Raw genomic sequence first — 27,280 nt, 5'->3', positions numbered from 1 at the left:
CCCAGTTCCTAACACTGTACCTGGATATTTTTAAGCAGGTGGCTTAACAAATGTTTGCTGAATTAATGAATTATTGAATGATTGGACAGCCTTAAGTATTATTCCCCTTGCTCCTTATTCTCACTGCTCGCGTTTAGTTTGACCACCTGAAGGCTGAACACTGCAACAGCATCCTAGTCAGTCTTTCCACATGTCAGAGCCAGAATCAAGCTTTTTGGAGGCTCCTTGGAATACCTTATATTAAGGATCTGATTTATATTACTTTTTCCTGTTTCAAACATTTTTGGACTGTTTCACTCCCCTCCTCAAAAACTCCTAATTGCTTCCCAAATTAAATGAGAACTTTGTATGAGTTTCAAAAGACTCCATTTAGTGGGCATTTTTTTTTCTAGATGTTTCATCTCTAAATTTTTATCTAAATTCTCTGCTCCAGTCCATTACATTTCCCAGTGGTACCTGAATGTCACTTTTCTGCTCCCCAACCTGGGCCTTTCATATGTGCTAGCTCTAAAGCAGTGTAATGCCCCTTAACTTCTCTGCTGCCTTCAGAATGGCTTGACACTTGCTTCCTTTAGGAAGCTTTTGCTGGAATCTAGACACCACTAACAACTAACCAGTGGATCTATACTCATATGCATATAGCCCAATAGTTCCTTTTATAAAAAAATATAACATAAACAATATTTTACTAACATTACTGTTACATCTGAGAATTTACCACTATTTTAAGATAACTTTTTAAAATTTTATTTTGTTTATTTTTTATACAGCAGGTTCTTATTAGTTATCTATTTTATATATATTAGTGTATATATGTCAATCCCAATCTCCCAATTCAACCCACCACCACCCCGCCCCCAACTTTCCATCCTTGGTGTCCATACATTTGTTCTCTACATGTGTCTCTTATTTCTGCCTTGCAAACCGGTTCATCTGTACCATTTTTCTAGATTCCACATATATGCATTAATATACGATATTTGTTTTTCTCTTTCTGACTTCACTCTGTATGACAGTCTGTAGGTCCATCCATGTCTCTACAAATGACCCAGTTTCGTTCCTTTTCATGGCTGAGTAATATTCCATTGTATATATGTACCACATCTTCTTTATCCATTTGTCTGTCGATGGGCATTTAGGTTGCTTCCATGACCTGGCTATTGTAAATAGTGCTGCAGTGAACATTGGGGTGCATGTGTTTTTTTGAATTATGGTTTTCTCTGTGTATATGCCCAGTAGTGGGATTGCTGGGTCATATGGTAATTCTATTTTTAGTTTTTTAAGGAATCTCCATACTGTTTTCCATAGTGTCTGTATCAATTTATATTCCCACCAACAGTGCAAGAGGGTTCCCTTTTCTCCACACCCTCTCCAGCATGTGTCGTTTGTAGATTTTCTGATGATGCCCATTCTAACTGGTGTGAGGTGATACCTCATTGTAGTTTTGATTTGCATTTCTCTAATAATTAGTGATGTGGAGCAGCTTTTCATGTGCCTCTTGAACATTTGTATGTCTTCTTTGGAGAAATGTCTATTTAGGTCTTCTGCCCATTTTTGGATTGGGTTGTTTGTTTTTTTTAAATTGAGCTGCATGAGCTGTTTATATATTTTGGAAATTAATCCTTTGTTGATTCATTTGCAAATATTTTCTCCCATTTTGAAGGTTGTCTTTTCATCTTGTTTATAGTTTCCTTGGCTGTGCAAAAGCTTTTAAGTTTCATTAGGTCCCATTCTTTTATTTTTGTTTTTATTTCCATTACTCTAGGAGGTGGGTCAAAAAAGATCTTGCTGTGATTTATGTCAAAGAGTGTTCTTCCTATGTTTTCCTCTAAGAGTTTTATAGTGTCTGGCCTTACATTTAGGTCTTTAATCCATTTTGAGTTTATTTTTGTGTATGGTGTTAGGGAGTGTTCTAATTTCATTCTTTTACAAGTAGCTGTCCAGATTTCCCAGCACCACTTTTCTTTTTTTAATAAATTTATTTATTTATTCATTGATTTAAATTTTGTCTTCGCCGCTGCACGCGGGCCCTCTCTAGTTGCTGAGAGCAGGGGCCAGTCTTCACTGCGGTGCACAGGCTTCTCATTGCGGTGGCCTCTCCTGTTGCAGAGCATGGACTCTAGGTGCGCAAGCTTCAGCAGCTGTGGCACATGGGCTTCAGTAGTTGTGGCTCGCGGGCTCTAGAGCACAGACTCAGTAGTTGTGGCACACGGGCTCAGTTGCTCCATGGCACGTGGGATCTTCTCGGACCAGGGCTCGAACCCATGTCCCCTGCATTGGCAGGCAGACTCCCAACAACTGCGCCACCAGGGAAGCCCCCAAGCACCACTTATTGAAGAGACTGTCTTTTCTCCATTGTATATCCTTGCCTCCTTTGTCATAGATTAGTTGACCATAGGTGCATGGGTTTATCTGTGGGCTTTCTATCCTGTTCCATTGATCGATATTTGTTTTTGTGCCAGTACTATATTGTCTTGATTACTGAAGCTTTGTGGAATAGTCTAAAGTCAGGGAGTCTGATTCCTCCAGCTCCATTTTTTCCCCTCAAGATTGCTTTGGCTATTCAGGGTCTTTTGTGTCTCCATACAAATTTTAAGGTTTTTTGTTCTAGTTCTGTAAAAAATGCCATTGGTAATTTGACAGGGATTGCATTGAATCTGTAGATTGCTTTAGGTAGTGTAGTCATTTTCACAATATTGATTCTTCCAATCCAAGAACGTGGAATATCTCTCCATCTGTTTGTGTCATCTTTGATTTCTTTCATCAGTGTCTTACAGTTTTCTGAGTACAGGTCTTTTACCTCCTTAGGTGAGTTTATTCCTAGGTATTTTATGCTTTTTGTTGCAGTGGTGAATGGGATTGTTTCCTTAATTTCTCTTTCTGTTCTTTCATTGTTAATGTATAGGAATGCAAGAGATTTCTGTGATTAATTTTGTATCCTGTAACTTTATGAAATTCATTGATTAGCTCTAGTAGTTTTCTGGTGACATCTTTAGGATTCTCTATGTATAGTATCATGGCATCTGCAAACAGTGACAGTTTTACTTCTTCTTTTCCAATTTGTATTCCTGTTACTTTTTTTTCTTCTCTGATTGCTGTGGCTAGGACTTCCAAAACTATGTTGAATAATAGTGGTGAGAGTGGACCTCCTTGTCTTGTTCCTGATCTGAGAGGAAATGCTTTCAGTTTTTCAACATTGAGAATAATGTTTGCTATGGGTTTATCATATATGGTCTTTATTATGTTGAGGTAGGTTCCCTCTATGCCCACTTTCTGGAGAGTTTTTATCATAAATGGGTGTTAAATTTTGACAAAAGCTTTTTCTGCATCTATTGAGATGATCATATGGTTTTTCTTCTTCAATTTGTTAATATGGTGTATCACATTGATTGATTTGCATATATTGAAGAATCCTTGCATCCCTGGGATAAATTCCACTTGATCATGGTGTACGATCCTTTTAATGTGTTGTTGGATTCTGTTTGCTAGTATTTTGTTGAGAATTTTTGCATCTATATTCATCAGTGATATTGGTCTGTAATTTTCTTTTTCTGTAGTATCTCTGTCTGGTTTTGGTATCAGGGTGATGGTGGCCTCATAGAATGAGTTTAGGAGTGTTCCTTCCTCTGCAATTTTTTTGAAAGATTTGAGAAGGATGAGTGTTAGCTCCTGTCTAAATGTTCGATAGAATTCACCTGTGAAGCCATCTGGTCCTGAACTTTTTTTTGTTGGAAGACTTTTAATCACAGTTTAAATTTCATTACTTGTGATTGGTCTGTTCATATTTTCTATTTCTTCTTGCTTCAGTCTTGGAAGGTTATACCTTTCTAAGAATCTGTCCATTTCTTCCAGGTTGTCCATTTTATTGGCATAGAGTTGCTTGTAGTAATCTCTTATAATCCTTTGTATTTCTGCTGTGTCAGTTGTAACTTCTCCTTTTTCATTTCTAATTTTATTGATTTGAGTCCCCTCTCTCTTTTTCTTGATGAGTCTGGCTAAAGGTTTATCAATTTTGTTTATCTTCTCAAAGAACCAGCTTTTAGTTTTATTCATCTTTGCTATTGTTTTCTTTGTTTCTATTTCATTTATTTCTGCTCTAATCTTTATGATTTCTTTCCTCCTACTAACTTTGGGTTTTCTTTGTTCTTCTTTCTCTAGTTCCTTTAGGTGTAAGGTTAGATTGTTTATTTGGGATTTTTCTAGTTTCTTGAGGTAGGATTGTATTGCTATAAACTTCCCTCTTAGAACTACTTTTGTTGCATCCCATAGGTTTTGGATCGTCGTGTTTTCATTGTCATTTGTCTCTAGGTATTTTTTGATATACCCTTTGATTTTTTCAGTGATCTCTTGGTTATTTAGTAAGGTATTGTTTAGCCTCCATGTGTTTATGTTTTCCTCTGTTTTTTCCCTGTAATTGATTTCTAATCTCATAGCGTTGTGGTCGGAAAAGATGCTTGATATGATTTCAGTTTTCTTAAGTTTACTGAAGCTTGATTTGTGACCCAAGATGTGATCTATCCTGGAGAATGTTCCATGCGCACTTGAGAAGAAAGTGTAATCTGCTGTTTTTGAATGGAATGTCCTATAAATATCAATTAAATCTATCTGATCTATTGTGTCATTTAAAGCTTCTGTTTCCTCAGTAATTTTCTGTTTGGATGATCTGTCCATTGATGTAAGTGAGGTGTTAAAGTCCCCCACTATTATTGTGTTACTGTTGATTTCCTCTTTTATAGCTGTTAGCAGTTGCCTTATGTATTGAGGTGCTCCTGTGTTGAGTGCATATATATTTATAATTGTTATATCTTCTTCTTGGTTTGATCCCTTGATCATTATGTAGTGTCCTTCCTTGTGTCTTGTAACATTCTTTGTTTTAAAGTCTATTTTATCTGATATGAGTACTGCTACTCCAGCTTTCTTTTGATTTCCATTTGCATGGAATATCTTTTTCCATGCCCTCGCCTTTCAGTCTGTATGTATCCCTAGGTCTGAAGAGGGTCTCTTGTAGACAGCATATATATGGGTCTTGTTTTTGTATCCATTCAACAAGCCTGTGTCTTTTGGTTGGAGCATTTAATCCATTCACGTTTAAGGTAATTATTGATATGTATGTTCCTATGACCATTTTCTTTTTTTTTTTTTTTTAATTTTTTAGCCAGATTTATTAAGATATGTTTCACATATGATTATAACTCATTCATTTAGAGTGTAAAATTCAGTCGTTTTTAGTATATTCACAGATATGTGCAATGATCACGACGGTTAATTTTAAAACATTTTTGTCACCTCAAGAAGAAATCCCATACCTATCACCCTACTATCCCCACAAGCCTCCTAGCCCTAAGCAATCACTTACTGCATTTTTGTTAAATATCTAAAACCTTCATGAATCAGCACTTTGCTACAAATCTACAACTCTCTCTGCCACTGTTCCTTTAATTAGAAACTTTTTTTTGAGCAGTGTTAGGTTTACAGAAATATTAAGCAGATATAGAGATTCCCTTTATTCTATTCTCCTGCCAACGCCCCATTCCCTTTTCCCCAATTATTAACATCTTGCATTAGTGGTACATTTTTACAATTGATGAACCAATACTGATATATTGTTGTTAATTAAGTTTTACATTAGAGTTCACTATTTGTGTTGTACGTTCTATAGGTTTGGATAAATGTATAATGACATGTATTGACCATTACAATCTCATACATAATAGTTTCACTGCCCTAAAAATTCTTGTAATCTACCTGTTCATCATTCCTCTCTTGTCCCTAATTCCTGGCAACCCCTAATCTTTTTAGTGTCTCCATAGTTTTGCCTTTTCCAGAGTGTTGTAGAGTTGGAAGATTTTCTTCCATGTTATCTTCCAGAAGTTTTATAGCTTTGTGTTTTATATTTAGGTCTGTGCTCTATTTTTTTTTTTTTAAACATCTTTATTGAAGTATAATTGCCTTACAATGGTGTGTTAGCTTCTGCTTTATAACAAAGTGAATCAGTTATACATATACAATATGTTCCCATTTCTCTTCCCTCTTGCATCTCCCTCCCTCCCACCCTCCCCATCCCACCCCTCTAGGTGGTCACAAAGCACCGAGCTGATCTCCCTGTGCTATGCGGCTGCTTCCCACTAGCTATCTATTTTACATTTGGTAGTGTATATATGTCCATGACACTCTTTTACCCTGTCACGTCTCACCCCACCCCCTCCCCATATCCTCAAGTCCATTCTCTAGTAGGTCTGTGTCTTTATTCCCGTCTTGCCACTAGGTTCTCCATGGCCTTTTTTTTTTTCCCTTAGATTCCGTATATATGTGTTAGCATACTGTATTTGTTTTTCTCTTTCTGACTTACTTCACTCTGTATGACAGACTCTAACTCCATCCACCTCATTACAAATACCTCCATTTCATTTCTTTTTATGGCTGAGTAATATTCCATTGTATATATGTGCCACATCTTCTTTATCCATTCATCTGTCGATGGACATTTAGGTTGCTTCCATGTCCTGGCTATTGTAAATAGAGCTGCAATGAACATTTTGGTACATGACTCTTTTTGACCTATGGTTTTCTCAGGGTATATGCCCAGTAGTGGGATTGCTGGGTCGTATGGTAGTTCTATTTGTAGTTTTTTAAGGAACCTCCATACTGTTCTCCATAGTGGCTGTATCAATTTACATTCCCACCAACAGTGCAAGAGTGTTCCCTTTCCTCCACACCCTCTCCAGCATTTATTGTTTCTAGATTTTTTGATGATGGCCATTCTGATCAGTGTGAGATGATATCTCATTGTAGTTTTGATTTGCATTTCTCTAATGATTAATGATGTTGAGCATTCTTTCATGTGTCTGTAGGCCATCTGTATATCTTCTTTGGAGAAATGTCTATTTAGGTCTTCTGCCCATTTTTGGATTGGGTTGTTCGTTTTTTTGTTATTGAGCTGCATAAGCTGCTTGTAAATCTTGGAGATTAATCCTTTGTCAGTTGCTTCATTTGCAAATATTTTCTCCCATTCTGAGGCTTGTCTTTTGGTCTTGTTTATGGTTTCCTTTGCTGTGCAAAAGCTTTTAAGTTTCATTAGGTCCCATTTGTTTATTTGTGTTCTTATTTCCATTTCTCTGGGAGCTGGGTCAAAAAGAATCTTGCTGTGATGTATGTCATAGAGTGTTCTGCCTATGTTTTCCTCTAAGAGTTTGATAGTGTCTGCCCTTACACTTAGGTCTTTAATCCATTTTGAGTTTATTTTTGTGCATGGTGTCAGGGAGTGTTCTAATTTCATACTTTTACATGTACCTGTCCAATTTTCCCAGCACCACTTATTGAAGAGGCTGTCTTTTCTCCACTGTATATGCTTGCCTCCTTTATCAAAGATAAGGTGACCATATGTGTGTGGGTTTATCTCTGGGCTTTCTATCCTGTTCCATTGATCTATATTTCTGTTTTTGTGCCAGTACCAAACTGTCTTGATTACTGAAGCTTTGTAGTATAGTCTGAAGTCAGGGAGCCTGATTCCCCTAGCTCCATTTTTCGTTCTCAAGATTGCTTTGGCTATTCGGGGTCTTTTGTGTTTCCATACAAATTGTGAAATTTTTTGTTCTAGTTCTGTGAAAAATGCCAGTGGTAGTTTGATAGGGATTGCATTGAATCTGTAGATTGCTTTGGGTAGTAGAGTCATTTTCACAATGTTGATTCTTCCAATCCAGGAACATGGTATATCTCTCCATCTATTTGTATCATCTTTAATTTCTTTCATCAGTGTCTTATAATTTTCTGCATACAGGTCTTCTGTCTCCTTAGGTAGGTTTATTCCTAGATATTTTATTCTTTTTGTTGCAATGGTAAACGGGAGTGTTTTCTTAATTTCACTTTCAGATTTTTCGTCATTAGTGTATAGAAATGCAAGAGATTTCTGTGCATTAATTTTGTATCCTGCTACTTTACCAAATTCATTGATTAGCTCTAGGAGTTTTCTGGTAGCATCTTTAGGATTCTCTATGTATAGTATCATGTCATCTGCAAATAGTGACAGCTTTACTTCTTCTTTTCCGATTTGGATTCCTTTTATTTCTTTGTCTTCTCTGATTGCTGTGGCTAACACTTCCAAAACTATGTTGAATAATAGTGGTGAGAGTGGGCAACCTTGTCTTGTTCCTGATCTTAGTGGAAATGGTTTCAGTTTTTCACCATTGAGGACAATGTTGGCTGTGGGTTTGTCATATATGGCCTTTATTATGTTGAGGAAAGTTCCCTCTATGCCTAGTTTCTGCAGGGCTTTTATCATAAATGGGTGTTGAATTTTGTCGAAAGCTTTCTCTGCATCTATTGAGATGATCATATGGTTTTTCTCCTTCAATTTGTTAATATGGTGTATCACATTGATTGATTTGCGTATATTGAAGAATCCTTGCATTCCTGGGATAAACCCCACTTGATCATGGTGTATGATCCTTTTAATGTGCTGTTGGATTCTGTTTGCTAGTATTTTGTTGAGGATTTTTGCATCTATGTTCATCAGTGATATTGGCCTGTAGTTTTCTTTCTTTGTGACATCTTTGTCTGGTTTTGGTACCAGGGTGATGGTGGCCTCGTAGAATGAGTTTGGGAGTGTTCCTCCCTCTGCAATATTTTGGAAGAGTTTGAGAAGGATAGGTGTTAGCTCTTCTCTAAATGTTTGATAGAATTCACCTGTGAAGCCATCTGGTCCTGGGCTTTTGTTTGTTGGAAGGTTTTTAATCACAGTTTCAATTTCAGTGCTTGTGATTGGTCTGTTCATATTTTCTATTTCTTCCTGGTTCAGTCTCGGCAGTTTGTGCATTTCTAAGAATCTGTCCATTTCTTCCAGGTTATCCATTTTATTGGCATAGAGTTGCTTGTAGTAATCTCTCATGATCTTTTGTATTTCTGCAGTGTCAGTGGTTACCTCTCCTTTTTCATTTCTAATTCTATTGATTTGAGTCTTCTCCCTTTTTCTCTTGATGAGTCTGGCTAATGGTTTATCAATTTTGTTTATCTTCTCAAAGAACCACTTTTAGTTTCATTGATTTTTGCTATTGTTTCCTTCATTTCTTTTTCATTTATTTCTGACCTGATCTTTATAATTTCTTTCCTTCTGCTAGCTTTGGGGGTTTTTTGTTCTTCTTTCTCTAATTGCTTTAGGTGCAAGGTTAGGTTGTTTATTCGAGATGTTTCCTGTTTCTTGAGGTAGGCTTGTATTGCTATAAACTTCCCTCTTAGCACTGCTTTTGCTGCGTCCCATAGGTTTTGGGTCGTCGTATCTCCATTGTCATTTGTTTCTAGGTATTTTTTGATTTCCCCTTTGATTTCTTCAGTGATCACTTCGTTATTAAGTAGTGTATTGTGTAGCCTCCATGTGTTTGTATTTTTTACAGATCTTTTCCTGTAATTGATATCTAGTCTCATAGCGTTGTGGTCGGAAAAGATACTTGATACTATTTCAATTTTCTTAAATTTACCAAGGCTTGATTTGTGACCCAAGATATGATCTATCCTGGAGAATGTTCCATGAGCACTTGAGCAAAATGTGTGTTCTGTTGTTTTTGGGTGGAATGTCCTATAAATATCAATTAAGTCCATCTTGTTTAATGTATCATTTAAAGCTTGTGTTTCCTTATTTATTTTCATTTTGGATGATCTGTCCATTGGTGAAAGTGGGGTGTTAAAGTCCCCTACTATGATTGTGTTGCTGTCGATTTCCCCTTTTATGGCTGTTAGTATTTGCCTTATGTATTGAGGTGCTCCTATGTTGGGTGCATAAATATTTACAATTGTTATACCTTCCTCTTGGATCGATCCCTTGATCATTATATAGTGTCCTTCTTTGTCTCTTGTAATAGTTTTTATTTTAAAGTCTATTTTGTCTGATATGAGAATTGCTACTCCAGCTTTCTTTTGATTTCCATTTGCATGGAATATCTTTTTCCATCCCCTCACTTTCAGTCTGTATGTGTCTCTAGGTCTGAAGTGGGTCTCTTGTAGACAGCATATATATGGGTCTTGTTTTTGTATCCATTCAGCCAGCCTGTGTCTTTTGGTGGGAGCATTTAATCCATTTACATTCAAGGTAATTATCAATATGTATGTTCCTATTCCCATTTTCTTAAATGTTTTGGGTTTGTTATTGTAGGTGTTTTCCTTCTCTTGTGTTTCTTGCCTAGAGAAGTTCCTTTAGCATTTGTTGTAAAGCTGGTTTGGTGGTGCTGAACTCTCTCAGCTTTTGCTTGTCTGTAAAGGTTTTAATTTCTCCATCACATCTGAATGAGATCCTTGCTGAGTAGAGTAATCTTGGTTGTAGGTTTTTCTCCTTCATCACTTTAAGTATATCCTGCTACTCCCTTCTGGCTTGCAGAGTTTCTGCTGAAAGATCAGCTGTTAACCTTATGGGGATTCCCTTGTGTGTTATTTGTTTTTTTTCCCTTGCTGCCTTTAATATGTTTTCCTTATATTTAATTTTTGACAGTTTGATTATTATGTGTCTTGGCGTGTTTCTCCTTGGGTTTATCCTGTATGGGACTCTCTGTGCTTCCAGGACTTGATTAACTATTTCCTTTCCCATATTAGGGAAGTTTTCAACTATAATCTCTTCAAATATTTTCTCAGTCCCTTTCTTTTCTCTTCTTCTTCTGGGACCCCTATAATTCGAATGTTGGTGCGTTTAATGTTGTCCCAGAGGTCTCTGAGACTGTCCTCAGTTCTTTTCATTCTTTTTTCTTTATCCTGCTCTGCAGTAGTTATTTCCACCATTTTATCTTCCAGGTTACTTATCCTTTCTTCTGCCTCAGTTATTCTGCTATTGATCCCATCTAGAGTATTTTTAAGTTCATTTATTGTGTTTTTCATCATTGCTTGGTTCCTCTTTAGTTCTTCTACATCCTTGTTAAATGTTTCTTGCATTTTGTCTATTCTATTTCCAAGATTTTGGATCATCCTTACTATCATTATTCTGAATTCTTTTTCAGGTAGACTACCTATTTCCTCTTCATTTGTTAAGTCTAGTGTGTTTTGACCCTGCTCCTTCATCTGCTGTGTGTTTTTCTGTCGTCTCATTTTGCTTATCTTACTGTGTTTGGGGTCTCCTTATCACAGGTTGCCGGTTCGTAGTTCCCGTTGTTTTTGGTATCTGTCCCCAGTGGCTAAGGTTGGTTCAGTGGGTTGTGTAGGCTTCCTGGTGGAGGGAACTAGTGCCTGAGCTCTGGTGGATGAGGCTGGATCTTGTCTTTCTGGTGGGCACGTCCACGTCTGGTGGTGTATTTTGGGGTGTCTGTGGCCTTATTATGATTTTAGGCAGCCTCTCTGCTAATGGATGGGGCTGTGTTCCTGTCTTGCTAGTTGTTTGGCATAGGGTGTTCAGCACTGTAGCTTGCTGGTCATTGAGTGATGCTGGGTCTGGATGTTGAGATGGAGATCTCTGAGAGATTTTTGCCGTTTGGTATTACGTGGAGCTGGGAGGTCTCTTGTGGACCAGTGTCCTGAAGTTGGCTCTCCCACCTCCGAGGTACGGCCCTGATGCCTGGCTGAAGCACCAAGAGCCTTTCGTCCACATGGCTCAGAGTAAAAGGGAGAAAAAATAGAAAGAAAGAAAGAGGCTATAATATAGTGAAGTAAAATAAAGCTATTATAAAGCAAAGCTATACAGACAAAATCTCCCCCAGAAGCATATACATATACACTCACAAAAAAAAAAGGAAAAGGGGAAAAATTAATATATCCTGCTCCCAAAGTCCACCTCCTGAATTTGGGATGATTCGTTGTCTATTCAGGTATTCAACAGATGCAGGCACATCAAGTTGTTTGTGGAGTTTTAATCCGCTGCTTCTGAGGCTGCTGGGAGAGATTTCCCCTTCTCATCTCTGTTCACACAGCTCCTGGGGATCAGCTTTGGATTTGGACCCGCCTCTGCGTGTAGGTCGCCTGAGGGCGTCTGTTCCCCGCCCAGACAGGACGGGGTTAAAGGAGCAGCTGCTTCGGGGACTCTGGCTCGCCCAGGCCGCGGGGAGGGAGGGGTACAGAGGAGGCAGGGCGAGCCTGCGGCGTCAGAGGCCGGCGTGACGTTGCACCAGCCTGAGGTGCGCAGTGCGTTCTCCCGGGGAAGTTGTCCCTGGATCACGGGACCCTGGCAGTGGCGGACTGCACAGGCTCCCGGGAGGGGCGGTGTGGAGAGTGACCTGTGCTCGCACACAGGCTTTTTGGAGGCGGCAGCAGCAGCCCCAGCGTCCCACGCCCGTCTCTGGGGTCCGCGCTGATAGCCGCGGCTCGCGCCAGTCTCTGGAGTTCGTTTAGGCGGCGCTCTGAATCCCCTCTCCTTGCGTGCCGCGAAACAAAGAGGCAGGAAAAAGTCTCCTGCCAAGAGGCAAGAAAAAGTCTCTTGCCTCTTCGGCAGCTGCAGACTTTTTCCCGGTCTCCCTCCCAGCCAGCTGTGGTGCGCTAACCCCTTCAGGTTGTGTTCACGCCGCCAACCCCAGTCCTCTCCCTGGGATCCGACCGAAGCCTGAGCCTCCGCTCCCAGCCCCGCCCGCCCCGGCGGGGGAGCAGACAAGCCTCTCGGGCTGGTGAGCGCTGCTCGGCGCCGAGCCTCTGTGCGGGAATCTCTCCGTTTTTCCCTCTGCGCCCCTGTTGCTGTGGGATCCGCGCTGTTAGCCGCGGCTTGCGCCCGTCTCTGAAGTTCGTTTAGGCGGCGCTCTGAATCCCCTCTCCTCGCGCACCAGGAAACAGGGAAGAAAAAGTCTCTTGCCTCTTCGGCAGCTGCAGACTTTTTCCCGGACTCCCTCCCGGCTAGCTGTGGTGCACTAACCCCTTCAGGCTGTGTTCACGCCGCCAACCCCAGTCCTCTCCCTGCGACCCGACCGAAGCCCGAGCCTCCGCTCCCAGCCCCGCCCGCCCCAGCGGCTGAGCAGACAAGCCTCTCGGGCTGGTGAGTGCTGGTCAGCGCCGAGCCTCCGTGCGGGAAGTGCGGGAATCTCTCCGCTTTGCCCTCCACACCCCTGTGGCTGCGCTCTCCTCCGTGGCTCCGAAGCTTCCCCCCTCTGCCACCCGCAGTCTCTGCCCGCGAAGGGGCTCCTAGTGCGTGGAAATCTTTCCTCCTTCACAGCTCCCTCCCACTGGTGCAGGTGCCGTCCCTACTCTTTTGTCTCTGTTATTTCTTTTTTCTTTTGCCCTACCCAAGTACGGGGGGAGTTTCTTGCCTTTTGGGAGGTCTGACGTTTTCTGCCAGCGTTCAGTGGGTGTTCTGTAGGAGCAGTTCCACGTGTAGATGTATTTCTACTGTATCTGTGGGAAGGAAGGTGATCTCCGCGTCTTACTCTTCCGCCATCTTCTCTCCTCCCCCGACCATTTTCTTAATTGTTTTGGGTTTGTTTTTGTAGGTCCTTTTCTTCTCTTGTGTTTCCCACTTAGAGAAGTTCCTTTAGCGTTTGTTGTAGAGCTGGTTTGGTGGTGCTGAATTCTCTTAGCTTTTGCTTGTCTGTAGAGCTTTTTATTTCTCCATCGAGTCTGAATGAGATGCTTGCCAGGCAGAGTAATCTTGGTTGTAGGTTATTCCTTTTCATCCCTTTAAACATATCGTGCCACTCCCTTCTGGCTTGTAGAGTTTGTGCTGAGAAATCACCTGTTAACCTTATGGGAGTTCCCTTGTATGTTATTTGTCGCTTTTCCCTTGTCGCTTTTAATAATTTTTCTTTAATTTTTGCCACTTTGATTACTATGTGTCGCAGCGTTTTTCTCCTTGGGTTTATCCTGCCTGGGACTCTCTGCGCTTCCTGGACTTGGGTGGCTATTTCCTTTCCCATGTTAGGGACGTTTTCGACTATAATCTCTTCAGATATTTTCTCGGGTCCTTTCTCTCTCTCGTCTCCTTCTGGGACCCCTATAATGCAAATATTGTTGCATTTAATGTTGTCCCAGAGGTCTCTTAGGCTGTCTTCATTTCTTTTCATTCTTTTTTTCTTTATTCTGTTCCATGGCTGTGAATTCCACCATATTGTCTTCCAGGTCACTTATCCATTCTTCTGCCTCAGTTATTCTGCTATTGATTCCTTCTAGTGTAGATTTCATTTCAGTTATTGTATTATTCATCTCTGTCTGTTGTTTGTTCTTTAATTCTTCTAGGTGTTTGTTCTTTAATTCTTCTAGGTCTGTGTTAAACATTTCTTGCATCTTCTCAATCTTTGCCTCCATTCTTTTTACGAGGTCCTGGATCATCTTCACTGTCATTATTCCAAATTCTTTTTCTGGAAGGTTGCCTATATCCACTTCATTTAATTGTTTTTCTGGGGTTTTATCTTGTTCCTTCATCTGGTACATAGTCTTCTGCCTTTTCATTTTGTCTATCTTTCTGTGAATGTGTTTTTCATTCCACAGGCTGCAGAATTGTAGTTCTTCTTGCTTCTGCTGTCTGCCCTCTGGTGCATGAGGCTATGCAAGCTTCCTGATGGGGGGGACTGGTGGTGGGTAGAGCTGGGTGTTGCTCTGGTGGGCAGAGCTCAGTAAATCTTTAATCCACTTGTCTGCTGATGAGTGGGGCTGGGTTCCCTCTCTGTTTGGCTTGAGGTGACCCAGCACTGGAGCCTACCTGGCTCTTTGGTGGGGCTAATGGCGGACTCTGGGAGGGCTCACACCAAGGAGTACTTCCCAGAACTTCTGCTGCCAGTGTCCTTGTCCCTGCAGTGAGCCACAGCCACCCCCCACCTCTGCAGGAGACCCTCCAACACTAGCAGGTAGGTCTGATTCACTCTCCTATGGGGTCACTGCTCCTTCCCCTGGGTCCTGATGCACACACTACTTTGGGTGTACCCTCCAAGAGTGGAGTCTCTGTTTCCCCCAGTCCTGTCAAAGTCCTGCAGTCAAATCCCCTAGACTTCAAAGTCTGATTCTCTAGGAATTCCTCCTCCCGTTGCTGGACCCCCAGGTTGGGAAGCCTGACATGGGGCTCAGAACCTTCATTCCAGTGGGTGGACTTCTGTGATATAAGATGTCTCCAGTTTGTGAGTCACCCACCCAGCAGTTATGGGATTCGATTTTATTGTGATTGTGCCCCTCCTACCGTCTCATTGTGGCTTCTCCTATGTCTTTGTATGTGGGGTATCTTTTTTGCTGAGTTCCAGTGTCTTCCTATCAATGACTGTTCAGCAGTTAGTTGTGATTCCAGTGCTCTCACAAGAGGGAGTGAAGGCACGTCCTTCTACTCTGCCCAAGATAACTATTGATAATTTTTTCTAGTTTTTAAAAAAATTTTTTTATTGAAGTATAGTTGATTTACAATGTTGAGTGAATTTCTGCTGTACAGCAAAGTGGTTCATTTATACATTTATATATTTTTCATATTTGTTTCCATTATGGTTTATCACAGGATACTGAATATAATTCCCTGTGCTATACAGTAGGACCTTGTTGTTTATCCATCCTAGACATACTAGATTGCATCTGCTAATCCCAAACTCCCAATCCTTCCCTCCCCCACCTCCCCTCCCCCACCTCCCCTCCCCCTTGGCAACCACACATCTGTTCTCTTTATCTGTGAGTCTGTTTCTGTTTTGTAGATATGCTCATTTGTGTCATATTTATTTGTTTTAAATTTATTTATTTATTTTTATTTTTGGCTGCATTGGGTCTTCGTTGCTGTGCACAGGCTTCTTTAGTTGTGGTGAGCGGGGGCTACTCTTCATTGCGGTGTGCAGGCTTCTCATTGCGGTGGCTTCTCTTGTTGCAGAGCACGGGCTCTAGGTGCACGGGCTTCAGCAGTTGTGACTCGTGGGCTCTAGAGCGCAGGCTCAGTAGTGGTGGCACACAGGCTTAGTTGCTCCATGGCATGTGGGATCTTCCCAGACCAGGGCTTGAACCCGTGTCCCCTGCCTTGGCAGGCGGATTCTTAACCACTGTGCCACCAGGGAAGCCCATTTGTGTCATATCTTAGATTCCACATATAAGTGATACCATATGGTATTTGTCTTTCTGACTTACTTCACTTAGTATGATAATCTCTAGGTCCATCCATGTTGCTGCAAATGGCATTGGTTCATTCTTTTTTTATGGCTGAGTAATATTCCATTGTATATAAACACCACATCTTCTTTATCCATTGCTCTGTCAAGGGACATTTAGGTTCTTTCCATGTCTTGGCCCAGTAGTTTCTACATGTGTGTATAGTTAAGCTGTATCTGCATTTCAAAGTGTTTATTGTGTCAAACATTGATACAGTACAGGCCACTCAGTTGAGAGGAAATTTGACAGGATAGGGTGCACATGGACTGGCATCCAACAAGTGGACTGGCCCAAGTTACTACTTACTAGGGGTGTGATAACTAATTACCTAATCTGGGGAAACCTCCGTTTCCTCATCTGTAAAATGAGGATAATAATAATTACCCCCTGGAGTTGTGGAGAGGATTAAATGTACAGCAGTTAGCCCAGTGCTAGAAAATGGTAAATTTGATATATGGCACTCCTACCACTGTCACTAGAAGTATAAGCCTCAGTTTTAGATCATGTGCTTTGCAAAGCACAACTAGTTGTCTTTTTAATAAAGGAGCATACAAGTGACTTATTTTTCCTATAAACTATTATATACATAATAGTTAAAATCTTGGGAAATTAGATCTTTATCTCTCCTCACTTTTAAATATTACAATATTTTTTTCTTCTCTTTGAATAAGTTAGGTAACCTAAAATTTATTTCACCTTCCATGTTACTCTTTTTAACAAGTGGATATTGCTTTTTAATCTTCTAAGAATTGGAGTTAAGTACCTGGTTATATCTGTGATATGTCTGTCTTATTTTACACAAGCTGTATTCCCATAAGTAAAACTCAGAAAGATGTGCTCCAATTTGAGAATTAGCTGATGCATGCAGAAGAAATTCACTCAATCAATGTATGGGCATGTTCTGATGATAGAATAACTGGCTGATTTCAGAAAGGAAAAAGATGACCTAATCCATTTTAACTGTTGATAGGAAACATCCTTACATTGTTGTCAGAGACCTGAGGGTAGAAAGTGTGTACTCCTTTTTGGAATTGTAACTAAAATCATGTGACTCTGGAGGACCCACAGTATGAGAACATGCTACCAAAAAGATCATTTTGTCTTCTGGGAAGGATACTAAATAGCAGGGCATGGGGCTAGACCACAGATGTTTGGCTTAACAGTTCACAGTTGAGGATGGTAGGTAGTCTCAGAAAATTATAAAATGCCTCTGCTGAGCCAGTTACCGCTAAGATTCCACCTACGTGTGCACTACTTAAATACCTTCCTACATACTTGAGCCTTAGTGACCTGTCAGCAGAGGGTGTCTGTGACAGTTACATGAGAACGGCCTTATTTGCTTAGGATTGTGTGTGGGTGTTGAACACGGCACTTTTAGCATAAATTTATGAGGTGCAAGCTTTTAATGCAAAGATGACTCATAAGGTTTCAGAATGTGTAAATATGAAGCACAATCTAACTTATACCATCACTGGTACTCACCCACAGCAAAACTAGCCTGGGTTGATTACCAAATTGTTTGGACTACCAGGAAATTCACAAAATTTGTCACTCTTAATAGGCTGATGACAAAAATTCTCAGGTTGATTGTAACATTTGTTTGGCGCTACCATCTTAAACCAGTGTTACATGTACTTAATCTGCATTTTGCAATATTATGTTTGATGGCAGCATTCAATTAACTCTATTTCCAAGATTGTGAAGAAGTCAATTCTTTTGAGAAGTTACACTGGAAAACTTAAACAGACAGCAATTGTATCATACAGTAAAAAAAATTAGAGGCAACAGAAAAAGGATCATAACTAAACATTTGATATGGATGTTGAAATAAAACTAAGATCAGCATTTTTTGTGATTCGTTTCTGATGAATCACAAAACTCGCATTTCTCTTGCAAGTTTTATGCAATCGCTACAAAAATGGCATAAAAATTTCCTTTAACTGAAGATGAACTGGTGAAGAATAGACCTTTAACCTTATTGGGAGCAATACTTGGAAGTAGATTATTTAGCTGTCAGAATAATAAAATCTTGGAAACTGTGACCAGACAGACACAACCAGGAGACCCAGAATTCAATAGGATATTGTTTTAATACTTCAAAATGTTGTGGCCCTTAGTAGACAGGAAGAATATGAAAGAATAAAAATATAAAGGATCTTAACCAATTTTGTAAATGGAGTCAACCATTATTCATAGTTCCCTTAATATTGATATTGATACTATGTATAAAATAGATAACTAATGAGAACCTACTGTATAGCACAGGGAACTCTACTCAATGCTCTGTGGTGACCTAAATGGGAAGGAAATCCAAAAAAGAGGGGATAGATGTATACATATAGCTGATTCACTTTGCTGTTCAGTAGAAACTAACACAACATTGTAAAGCAACTATAATAAAAATTTAAAAATAAATTTATGGATAGAAAAAGATTTATTTATAAGTTGAACTTAAAAAGTTAAACACAGTTAAGTTTTTGGATTCTAACTTTATCAGTTGATTGTGAACTTACAAAATAAATTTCTAAATTTCTGATTAGCTCTGCATAAAAAATTTAAAACACCATAGAGGTGTTTTTTTCCTTTTTAAAAATATTTCGTAGGTCAGTAGAAACAAAGGCCAGAGAGGAGGTTTTAAAGCTTTAACTGCTGCATACTCAGAAAGTAAGAAAAACACTGGCATTTAGCTTTTGATCACTTCTATGTAAAATAAGAATCATAGTCACTAAAGAAACAGTCAACAGGAAGGATTTTTTAGATTAAACATATTTACAATAAAAACAAATTTCTGGACATTGGATCATTCTTTTATTAACTTTTTAGGCCCACTTGAGAATCTCATTTTTGAGAACACCCACAGATAATAACAAATAAATAAGCCTGTATTCCCTGAAACACCACCCATGCACACAGCTGGACCATAAGTTGGTTTTTAGTTAAATAGCAGCTACCATATTTGGTCTTATGCTTCAAGCTGTTACAAACACAACACGTTTGCTCAATTCTAACTTCAGCTTTTTACTAACTGAATTCATTTCCTATAAGAGATAGACCTCCTAGTTTCATTAGGTTAATGTCTTGTTGATTTTCTTTTGAAAACTCAGTGCAGTATTAAGTGAAGTCACCAGCAAAATGGGTACTGTGTCAGTAATACTTAAAACATTTGAGTAGCCAAGTGAGCAGACCATATGTTAGGAAATTCCTTGCATGCTTATTTAGGTTTCAAGTCTTTCAATACCATCAACTATAATTGTAAAGGTACACTAGGTGCTCATAATCACCAAATCTTAAAGCTTTTACCCAAGTGGTTTTACTAATTAAGGACAGGAAAAAGCACTTGTTTCCCTCTGCCTTCTGACAGGTTCAACGGGACTGTCAAAAGAATGATTATTCATGGCAAGCATTATTTTCAAGCATTCAGCTTAATAATTTTTTAAAAAGTGACCTCAAGGTAAAATGTACTACCATTATGACTTTATAAGCACACCCTACCTCTTTCTGTTAACTATTCCAGTCCTGGCTGATTTCGAGTCTCACTCACTAAATGTGCTTTCACCTGTAAAGTATCTACTACCATAATGCCTACTGAACACAGAATGCAGTTAAATGTCAGTTCCTTATTCATCCCTCTGTAACACACTGAAATTTGGATTTTATCTGAGTGGTAATAGTTCCCATTCAACTAGGTATTGGGTTCCCAAAGGGCAAAGATCATGTCTTATATTTCTTCTGTGGCCTCCACCCTCACCTGAGTGCGTGGCTCAGCACTGAAGCTCTTTATTAATCTACCAAACTCATCAATTACAATTTTGTTGCAAAGCTTCTGCTAATTCTCTACCACAGGTTAGTTGAATTTCATATAATTAGCCCTTAATACTGAGACCAAATCACATTAACACTTTGCAAATATTAGTATATCATGAATGTTAAATCCTAATGTTCCCCCTTTTATTTATTAATTTAGTTGGTTAGACATGGTGGGTAGTTTTCAAAATGTCTTTGTAACATTCTCTTAAGTGAGAACAAAATAAACCAAATTCTCTCTCTGACAGACCAGAGTACCTGTCTGCCAAATAACTTTATAAAAATGAAGGTAGTTGACAATAATATTTAGTCTTAAGGTATAAGCCCCTGGCCCCTAACACTCAAGCCCAGACCAAATGAGAGAGGGGAGACAGGTAGGCTAATAGTACTGTGAGGAGTGCTATGCAGAAAGCTCTATAAACAGAGATACGTGGGGCACACAAAGTCTTTATTGCCACAGGAAGCAACTGCACTCATCCCACCTCACCAACAGCTTTAATAGTCACAGAAACGCAGACTTCACGTAATAAAGTACAAAACAGACTTGGGGAGAAATGGTCCCTTGGACTATATTGGTTGTAATACTGAGGTAACCAATTGACCTTGTTCAGTGAAAATACCTCTAACACAATGAAAACAATCAACTAGTTATAACATCCAATTCATATATACAATTCAAATAAAAATATATATTATTTGCTTCAATGTATAGCAAGTTTAATACATTAGTGTTTACAAAATAAAAACTGTATTCTACTGAAATTTTTCTTGTGCTTCCCCCTTATCACTAAGCATGAAAGACCAGAAAAGTATGATACTTAAGGAAACTTATTTATGGATTTAAAGATGCAGTTTGTGCGGTCATGAAAGACAGATAAATATTAGTTGGAAGATTACCACATCTTTAAAAATTTTTGCTTATTAAAATCTACAAACTTGAACCATAGACACAATTTTAAAAAAACCCACAGAATTTCTCAAAATAGATTAGAATACAGGAAACGTTTCATGAAACTACTGAGATACTAACCAGTTCTATGGCTAATATTAAAAACTGAACAATCTATGTAAATCGTATTCATACTATTTCTACGCACAGTGAACAATACAATCACAATAATCAACCTCAAGCTAGCAACAAAGTTGCAAGGTCCATAAAAAGCTTCTTCAGTGGGCAAAACACTATGGTACAATTAAAACATTTAGGAAGGGAAAAAAGCCTTTTAATAGTATAAAAGTTGTTTACTGGTGTTTCTACTGTAAAGCTATTCTACAAATCAAAATGAAAAAGGAATTATATATGTGACAGTGATCAGAGACTACAGTGCAGACATTTCATCTAACATTTGGCTGATGAATTTTAGTATAACAGATTATAACTTAATATTTTTTCATAGTTATGACCTAGAGCAGAACCGAAAACAACACAAAAAACACATATTCCAAGTCAATACACTCTTCTCAGCAATATCTGGGTTTAGATGAATCTGGAGGAAGTAGGTAAAGCTGTCAAACATCATCTCTTAAACCAACAGAAAAAAATGTAAATTGGTAGAAGTAGTATTTGTTTTTCACTATGGATTCCAATGTGAAATTCTAGTAAGTATGCAAGTATGTTATTAACATTTAAGCACACCCTCATATATAGGCATACAACCCATTAATTAAATAGGGAGAATTAAAACAGATTTTCAAGTTAAAATGAGTTTTAAGAAAAAACTGCATTCATAAATCTGAAAAGTATACGAAAATGAAATTGTAAAATAAATAATATGTGTCAACTAAACCTCCATAGAGATATGCCTGCAAATGTGGATGCACTGATTGTCTAAACTTGTGATGGTCTGCATGGGAAGACATTCCCCAGGGAGAGCCATCTAGCTTCTCTGACTCTGGTGTGTAGAGAATTTCTGGATATAAAACAGTACTTACTCTACTATATATTATAGCCTTTGTTAACAGTCACCATCCTTATCACATTTAGGATTAACTTACTATGTCTTAATCTATATAACACATTCTGAAATAATAATTTTAAGTCAAGGCTTTTACACATCTGTCCACTTGTTTCTAGTTCTCTGTCCAACTAATAGCTTCCTATTTTTGTTATACCTTAAGTAGCTATTATAAAATGCAACCTGGGTCAACTAGGTAAGAGAGGTTTTTCTACTCTATTGCTCACTTTTTTGACCTTACTCCAGTATTTATTAACTATGTGCCTAATTAAGCCAGTAAAAATGGCATTTGACTACTAAGAAATGACACATTTCCTATTAAACAATATCAGTTTTATCAGATATTAAATCTACAACATTTTCCTGACTTAAATTGAGTATTTGCTTTCCATTTTTTCCAAAGTCATTGCAACTTTGCCAATAACTACATCACTTAAACTTTCTTTTTTATGACTGCAAAGATTCTAAACTCTGACATACAATAATATTTACGCAAAACACACAAAGTAGACAATGAAATTTCAAGTAAGATAAACTGTATCCACACCTATTGGCCCAAACAGGTCTCAACATCTAGATTTTACTTCTATAAATTATACAAATACATTGTACATTCTTAAATAATTAATGCTTACAATATTAATTTGTAAGCCTTTCCACATAAAATGACTTACAGAGGAATGTGGATCAGTATTTCTGTTACAGATTGTAACATTCTCTTAATTTTCTTTTGTGGCTGTAGTTTTGTCTTCCTGGTTTCCACAGATTACTGGATCAGTCCTTAAGCTTTGGCTATGAAATCTGTTTGTGCTGAATGAGGCAACATTGGTTATTAAGGCTTATTTCTATGATGGAGCATTATCCTTAAATCTGATGCCATTTCCAGAGAACAGTGGGAGAATCATAGCTATCTTGAATCTTCAGGCTCTGTTTTGATGACTTTCTTTTCTAAAGTAAAAGCTGAGTGAGGGTAGTCTTTTAAAATCCCCAGGCGCTCTGAATAAAAAGAGGAACACAAAATGTATTGATACTTTAAATCAATGGTCACAAAAAAACAAACTCAAACAAACTTATAAACAAACCCCCAAACTCCAAAGCAAGCAGTATCAACTATTCATGACTCTGCAATTCCATATAAAATTTTTATGTTTACAGAGTTGAGGTTAAGAGTTTGGATTCTGGATTTATATTCCATTTCTGCCAATTACTAGCTGTATACATCTCTGGGCAAGTTACACACCTCTCTAAGCCTTAGTGTCTCCATCTATAAAATGGGGATAGTATCTATACAGGATGATATGAGACTTAAATCATAAAATGTATGTAAAGCACACAGCATATAGAACCTACTGATTTTTATTTAATGCTTGGTCCAAAGTGATACATAAAATATATAAAATAAAACTGGTCACTCGTATACAACAAAGTTACTGTCTAAAATATTTACTATCAATGAAGACATGAGGCAGAAAGAAAACTTCCATGTTTAAACATGAACTATTTTTAAAAGTTTCTCTAGCCATGAAACCTTAAGGTGGGAGAAACAGGGATAAAAGAATGAAGATTCTATTTTCTTAAGGACTCATTCCTCCAAGTTACATGAATAATTATTTCAACCTCAAACAAATACTATAGAATGACAATAAAATGTAATATTTACATGAAGTACTAATACTGGGGGATACACACACACACACCCACACACTTTAAAAAGGATTCTAGAAAAGTAACCAACATTAATAGCTTATCTGAAATTAGGCAGTTCACTTTATGAATTTCCCTCTCTATACAGAAATTCAGCATAAGAAAAGGAATAAAAATAGTAGCTACCATTTACTGAGTTCCTATCAGCCAGGCAATTCATATAGGCTATCTTGTTTAATCCTCATAACTATTCTATGAGGCAGAAATTATTTCTATTTTACAGATGAAACAACTGACTTCAAGTAACTCCTAAAGTTACTTTAACTCAAAGATTGGATGATACCAGATTCTTTCAAATGGTGTTGGTGTCTAATACTTTAAGTCTGTATAACTCACTTTACTTGGATAAAAACATGAAAACACCAAACTATAATAAGGAACAGTTTGTCCTTTTACGGAGTTCAGTTTACTTCTGAAATACAAATATCATCCCCCAAATGCAGCTGCATGAAAAGTTTAGATTTTGGTACACAAGGTTTTCTTAGCAGGACAGCAAACATACAGTCCACCAATTTCATATTATGAAAGGCTGGAAAAGGGAATTACATACCTGAAACCAGCCATTTATTATCTGGTTCAGAACTGTGTATAAAGTCACCATTCATGTAATAGCTAATCAAAATGATCTCAATCTTCAAGAGCTTTTCCCTGTCAGTCCTTTGGAATATCATGTTCTCAAAAAGACTGGCTATTAATATGGCAATCTACTATTTCCAAGGGGAGAAAACGGACTAGTAACATTATTAGTAATGACCCTTTTTTAAGGAGGGGGACAGTGGAAGTTAGGAGATTAGAATAGAAAGATGTTTTATTCAAATATTACTCCCTCTAATCACATCCCACATTCTCACCTGATGAGTGGGACTTCGCCTCACTGGAGTAAGGTCTACTCAGCTCCCCATCCACCACAAAATGATGGAGTTGTCTGTTCTGTAAATTAGGCATTCGGAGGTTCAAAGGTCTTTCGCCTAATGAAAAGAAAAAAAAGCAGTATGAGTAATTAAAGACACATCATGGTTTTTCTTAAAAATAAGTTTTCACAAATCGTCTGAACACTCCTTAGGAAATAAGTAAGGAAAGTCAACAGGCACTGAAGAATTTAAATAGCTGGAGAAATATCTAAAATAATAGTTTAGGAGGAAAATGGCAACTCATACTAGTCTCAAGATTTACCATTCTGCCAGGACATTTTGAAGAGCTAATCACAAACTAAACAAAAGACTGAGATTTCCAGTATGCACTCCAACTCTGGCAGATAATGCATCACCTCTGTAGGGCATTTTCTTACTAGTGCAACCATTTTACCAAGGCAGGTCATTAACCACATAACAACAAATACTACAGAGACAGAGATGGCTTCAAGCCAATTGCCCATTACTAGAACAACAACAACAACAAAACCTATGGCAAATCCACGAAAAAATGTAATTAGAACAGATATGGTAAAAAAGGTTTCATATGCCAAATCATACTCTATCATAAACCTAAATCCATCATACTTAGGAAATTGTTGCCCTACACTGGATTATCCTGGGGTCACAAATTAGAGGCATCAAATCTTTCATTAATGCCTTTGCATCTTAACTCCAGTCTTTTTTTTAAAAAAATTAACTAATTAATTAATTTATTTTTGACTGTGTTGGGTCTTCATTGCTGCGCACAGGCTTTCTCTGGTTGCGGCGAGCGGGGGCTACTCTTCATTGCAGTGTGCGGGCTTCTCGTGGTGGCTTTTCTTGTTGCAGAGCACGGGCTCCAGGCGCAAGTGCCTCAGTAGTTGTGGCTCACAGGCTCTAGAGCACAGGCTTAGCAGCTGTGGCGCATGGGCTTAGTTGCTCCACGGCATGTGGGATCTCCCCAGACCAGGGCTCGAACCCGTGTCCCCTGCACTGGCAGGCTGATTCTTAACCACTGCGCCACCAGGGAAGTCCCTTAACTCCAGTCTTAACTGTCAAGGATGACTGGAGAAGTTAAACAAGACTTCCACTAAAAAGTTTCTGTAATATTTTAAAAAGGAAGAACGTTCTTTGCCAGTACTCTGATCTGCTGATGTGTAATGTTTTACTCTATAGTTGAAGAATGCTGGTTAAGATGGTATTCTTACTTAGAAAGAAATCTTATTTTTTTGACTACAGTAACCACTCTCTGAAAAAAGTATAATAATACATTAAAAAAAAAGTCCTACAAAATTGTTTCTCTTCAAACACTATCACTATTTGAAACTAGAGGATCTATTTCTATACCTATATGCTATACATCTCCCTCCACTCAAGTGCAAGCTCCAAGGGAGCAGAGACTTTATCTTATTCACTGCTGCATTTTCAGTGCCTAGAAGTGTGCCTGGCACATAGGAGATACTAAAAAAAAATCTGTTGAATGAGTGAATGACAATGACTTGGGATTTTCTTCACATGTGGATACAAAAAAAATGAAATAATTTTTAAAATGGTAAAAATGCTCATGAATCAAAACTTTCTACACCTGAGTTTAAGAGAACAATTTCCAAAGTATACACCACACAAAATATTTTCCTAGGGACTACAGGCTAATGTGAAGCCTGAAAGAAGACAAAATTTCTACAGGTCTCTCCATTCTTATACTGTCTCTTCAAATCTCTGTACTCTGTCATAGTACTTTAGAAGCAGTCACCACATTCTCTTAGGAACCAAATGTTATAAATTTCAGACAAATCTGTTTATGAAGTCTAAAAAAATCCAAAGTTTTAATCTTTTAAAAAATGATAAACATCTCCCATGGAATCCATTTCTTCAGGAAAAATGATCTGTACTGTTTACATCTCCCATTCCCATCCACCCTCTACAAAATACATGTCAATCACATGTGCCAGCTATTGTTTAGGGATAATAAGGTTAAAAAAAAACTCTACAAGTTATATTTGCAGGAAGAATTCTTTCCTTTTTAGAAAAAGGGACAATTTAAAAATTAATTTTGATAGAGAACCTACAAAATAATCTCCATAAAATATCAAGTTTAAAAAATCAGCAATTTTTTGTTTCCCTTTGAAGTACACAGAGTAGCTGGCTCTAAAGGTGTGGGTCACTCGAAAGATGTACCTTGTCCATCAGCATTATCAGAAGTCAAGCCATTAGGGCTGTGCTCTTCTGAGCTTTGCCTGTAAAGTCCTGCACACAGTCTTCTTTCAGCATGCTGCAGTCTGTCATAGCCAGCTTGGGTGCAAAGGAACTCCATCTGCTTTGCCATCACCTTTTCAGGCTGCTAGTAAGTAAAGTGAAAATAAAGTAACTAAAACATTCTAGATTTTTTAATGGTTTAAAGATGCCAATTTCAGACTGCAGCAAATATAGTTAGTAGTCATTAAAATTAGTTCATACTTCATGTGGTATACACGTTCCATAAATATGCACTGATGTCTATATCATCATGTTAAAACACAGAATGTTAGATTTTGTACAAAAGGAAAAAAGCTTTCTGCTCAATCCTATAAAGAGAATTCCATTCTAGCTCAAAAGCAAAATAACCTTAGCTTTGTTTTCTAAGATACCGAGTCCTTTTAAAGATTTTTTAAAAAAGGAACCTCAGAGCAACAGCAACATCTGTTATAAACTGCTTCTAAAACACAGGGCAAAGTCTTGGCATTTTTATTTTAGGATCTGCCAGTACACAAACTCTGATATGATGACAGTATATTTGGGGGAGAAAAGGTGTAAAACGGCTGTCTAGAAGAACAAGACAAACACACCTCCCTCTAAAATTAAGCAATGCAAATTATGCAGAAAAATATCCGTGCCGACGAGGATCTTCACCTCCATCGTGGAATGAAACTGAAGTATTTTCCAACCCATCATAAA

The 27,280-nt window shown here is 38.3% G+C and overlaps 1 protein-coding gene and 1 long non-coding RNA gene across 8 annotated transcripts in view; one reads left to right on the top strand and one right to left on the bottom strand.

Annotated features, from left to right (window-relative positions):
• Positions 1-27,280, top strand: part of LOC132369101 (uncharacterized) — a 275,268-nt gene that overhangs the window by 212,768 nt on the left and 35,220 nt on the right. The window lies entirely within an intron of this gene.
• The window catches only part of NAB1 (NGFI-A binding protein 1), a 46,676-nt gene continuing 39,617 nt past the window's right edge, over positions 20,222-27,280 (bottom strand). The window contains exons 6-8 of one of the 2 annotated variants that reach the window (XM_059928377.1): positions 26,525-26,684; positions 24,305-24,421; positions 20,222-22,745 (exon numbers count right to left, since the gene is read on the bottom strand). In XM_059928377.1, the coding sequence (XP_059784360.1) occupies positions 22,657-22,745; positions 24,305-24,421; positions 26,525-26,684 (366 nt within the window). In that variant the 3' untranslated portion in view covers positions 20,222-22,656. Of the gene's footprint in view, positions 22,746-24,304; positions 24,422-26,524; positions 26,688-27,280 lie in introns of both variants that reach the window. The other variant, XM_059928376.1, reaches the window with a different exon arrangement.

Source organism: Balaenoptera ricei, chromosome 7 (genome assembly GCF_028023285.1).
Source record: "Balaenoptera ricei isolate mBalRic1 chromosome 7, mBalRic1.hap2, whole genome shotgun sequence".
Classification (NCBI taxonomy): domain Eukaryota; kingdom Metazoa; phylum Chordata; class Mammalia; order Artiodactyla; family Balaenopteridae; genus Balaenoptera; species Balaenoptera ricei.
This window is presented reverse-complemented; position numbering and strand designations above follow the sequence as displayed.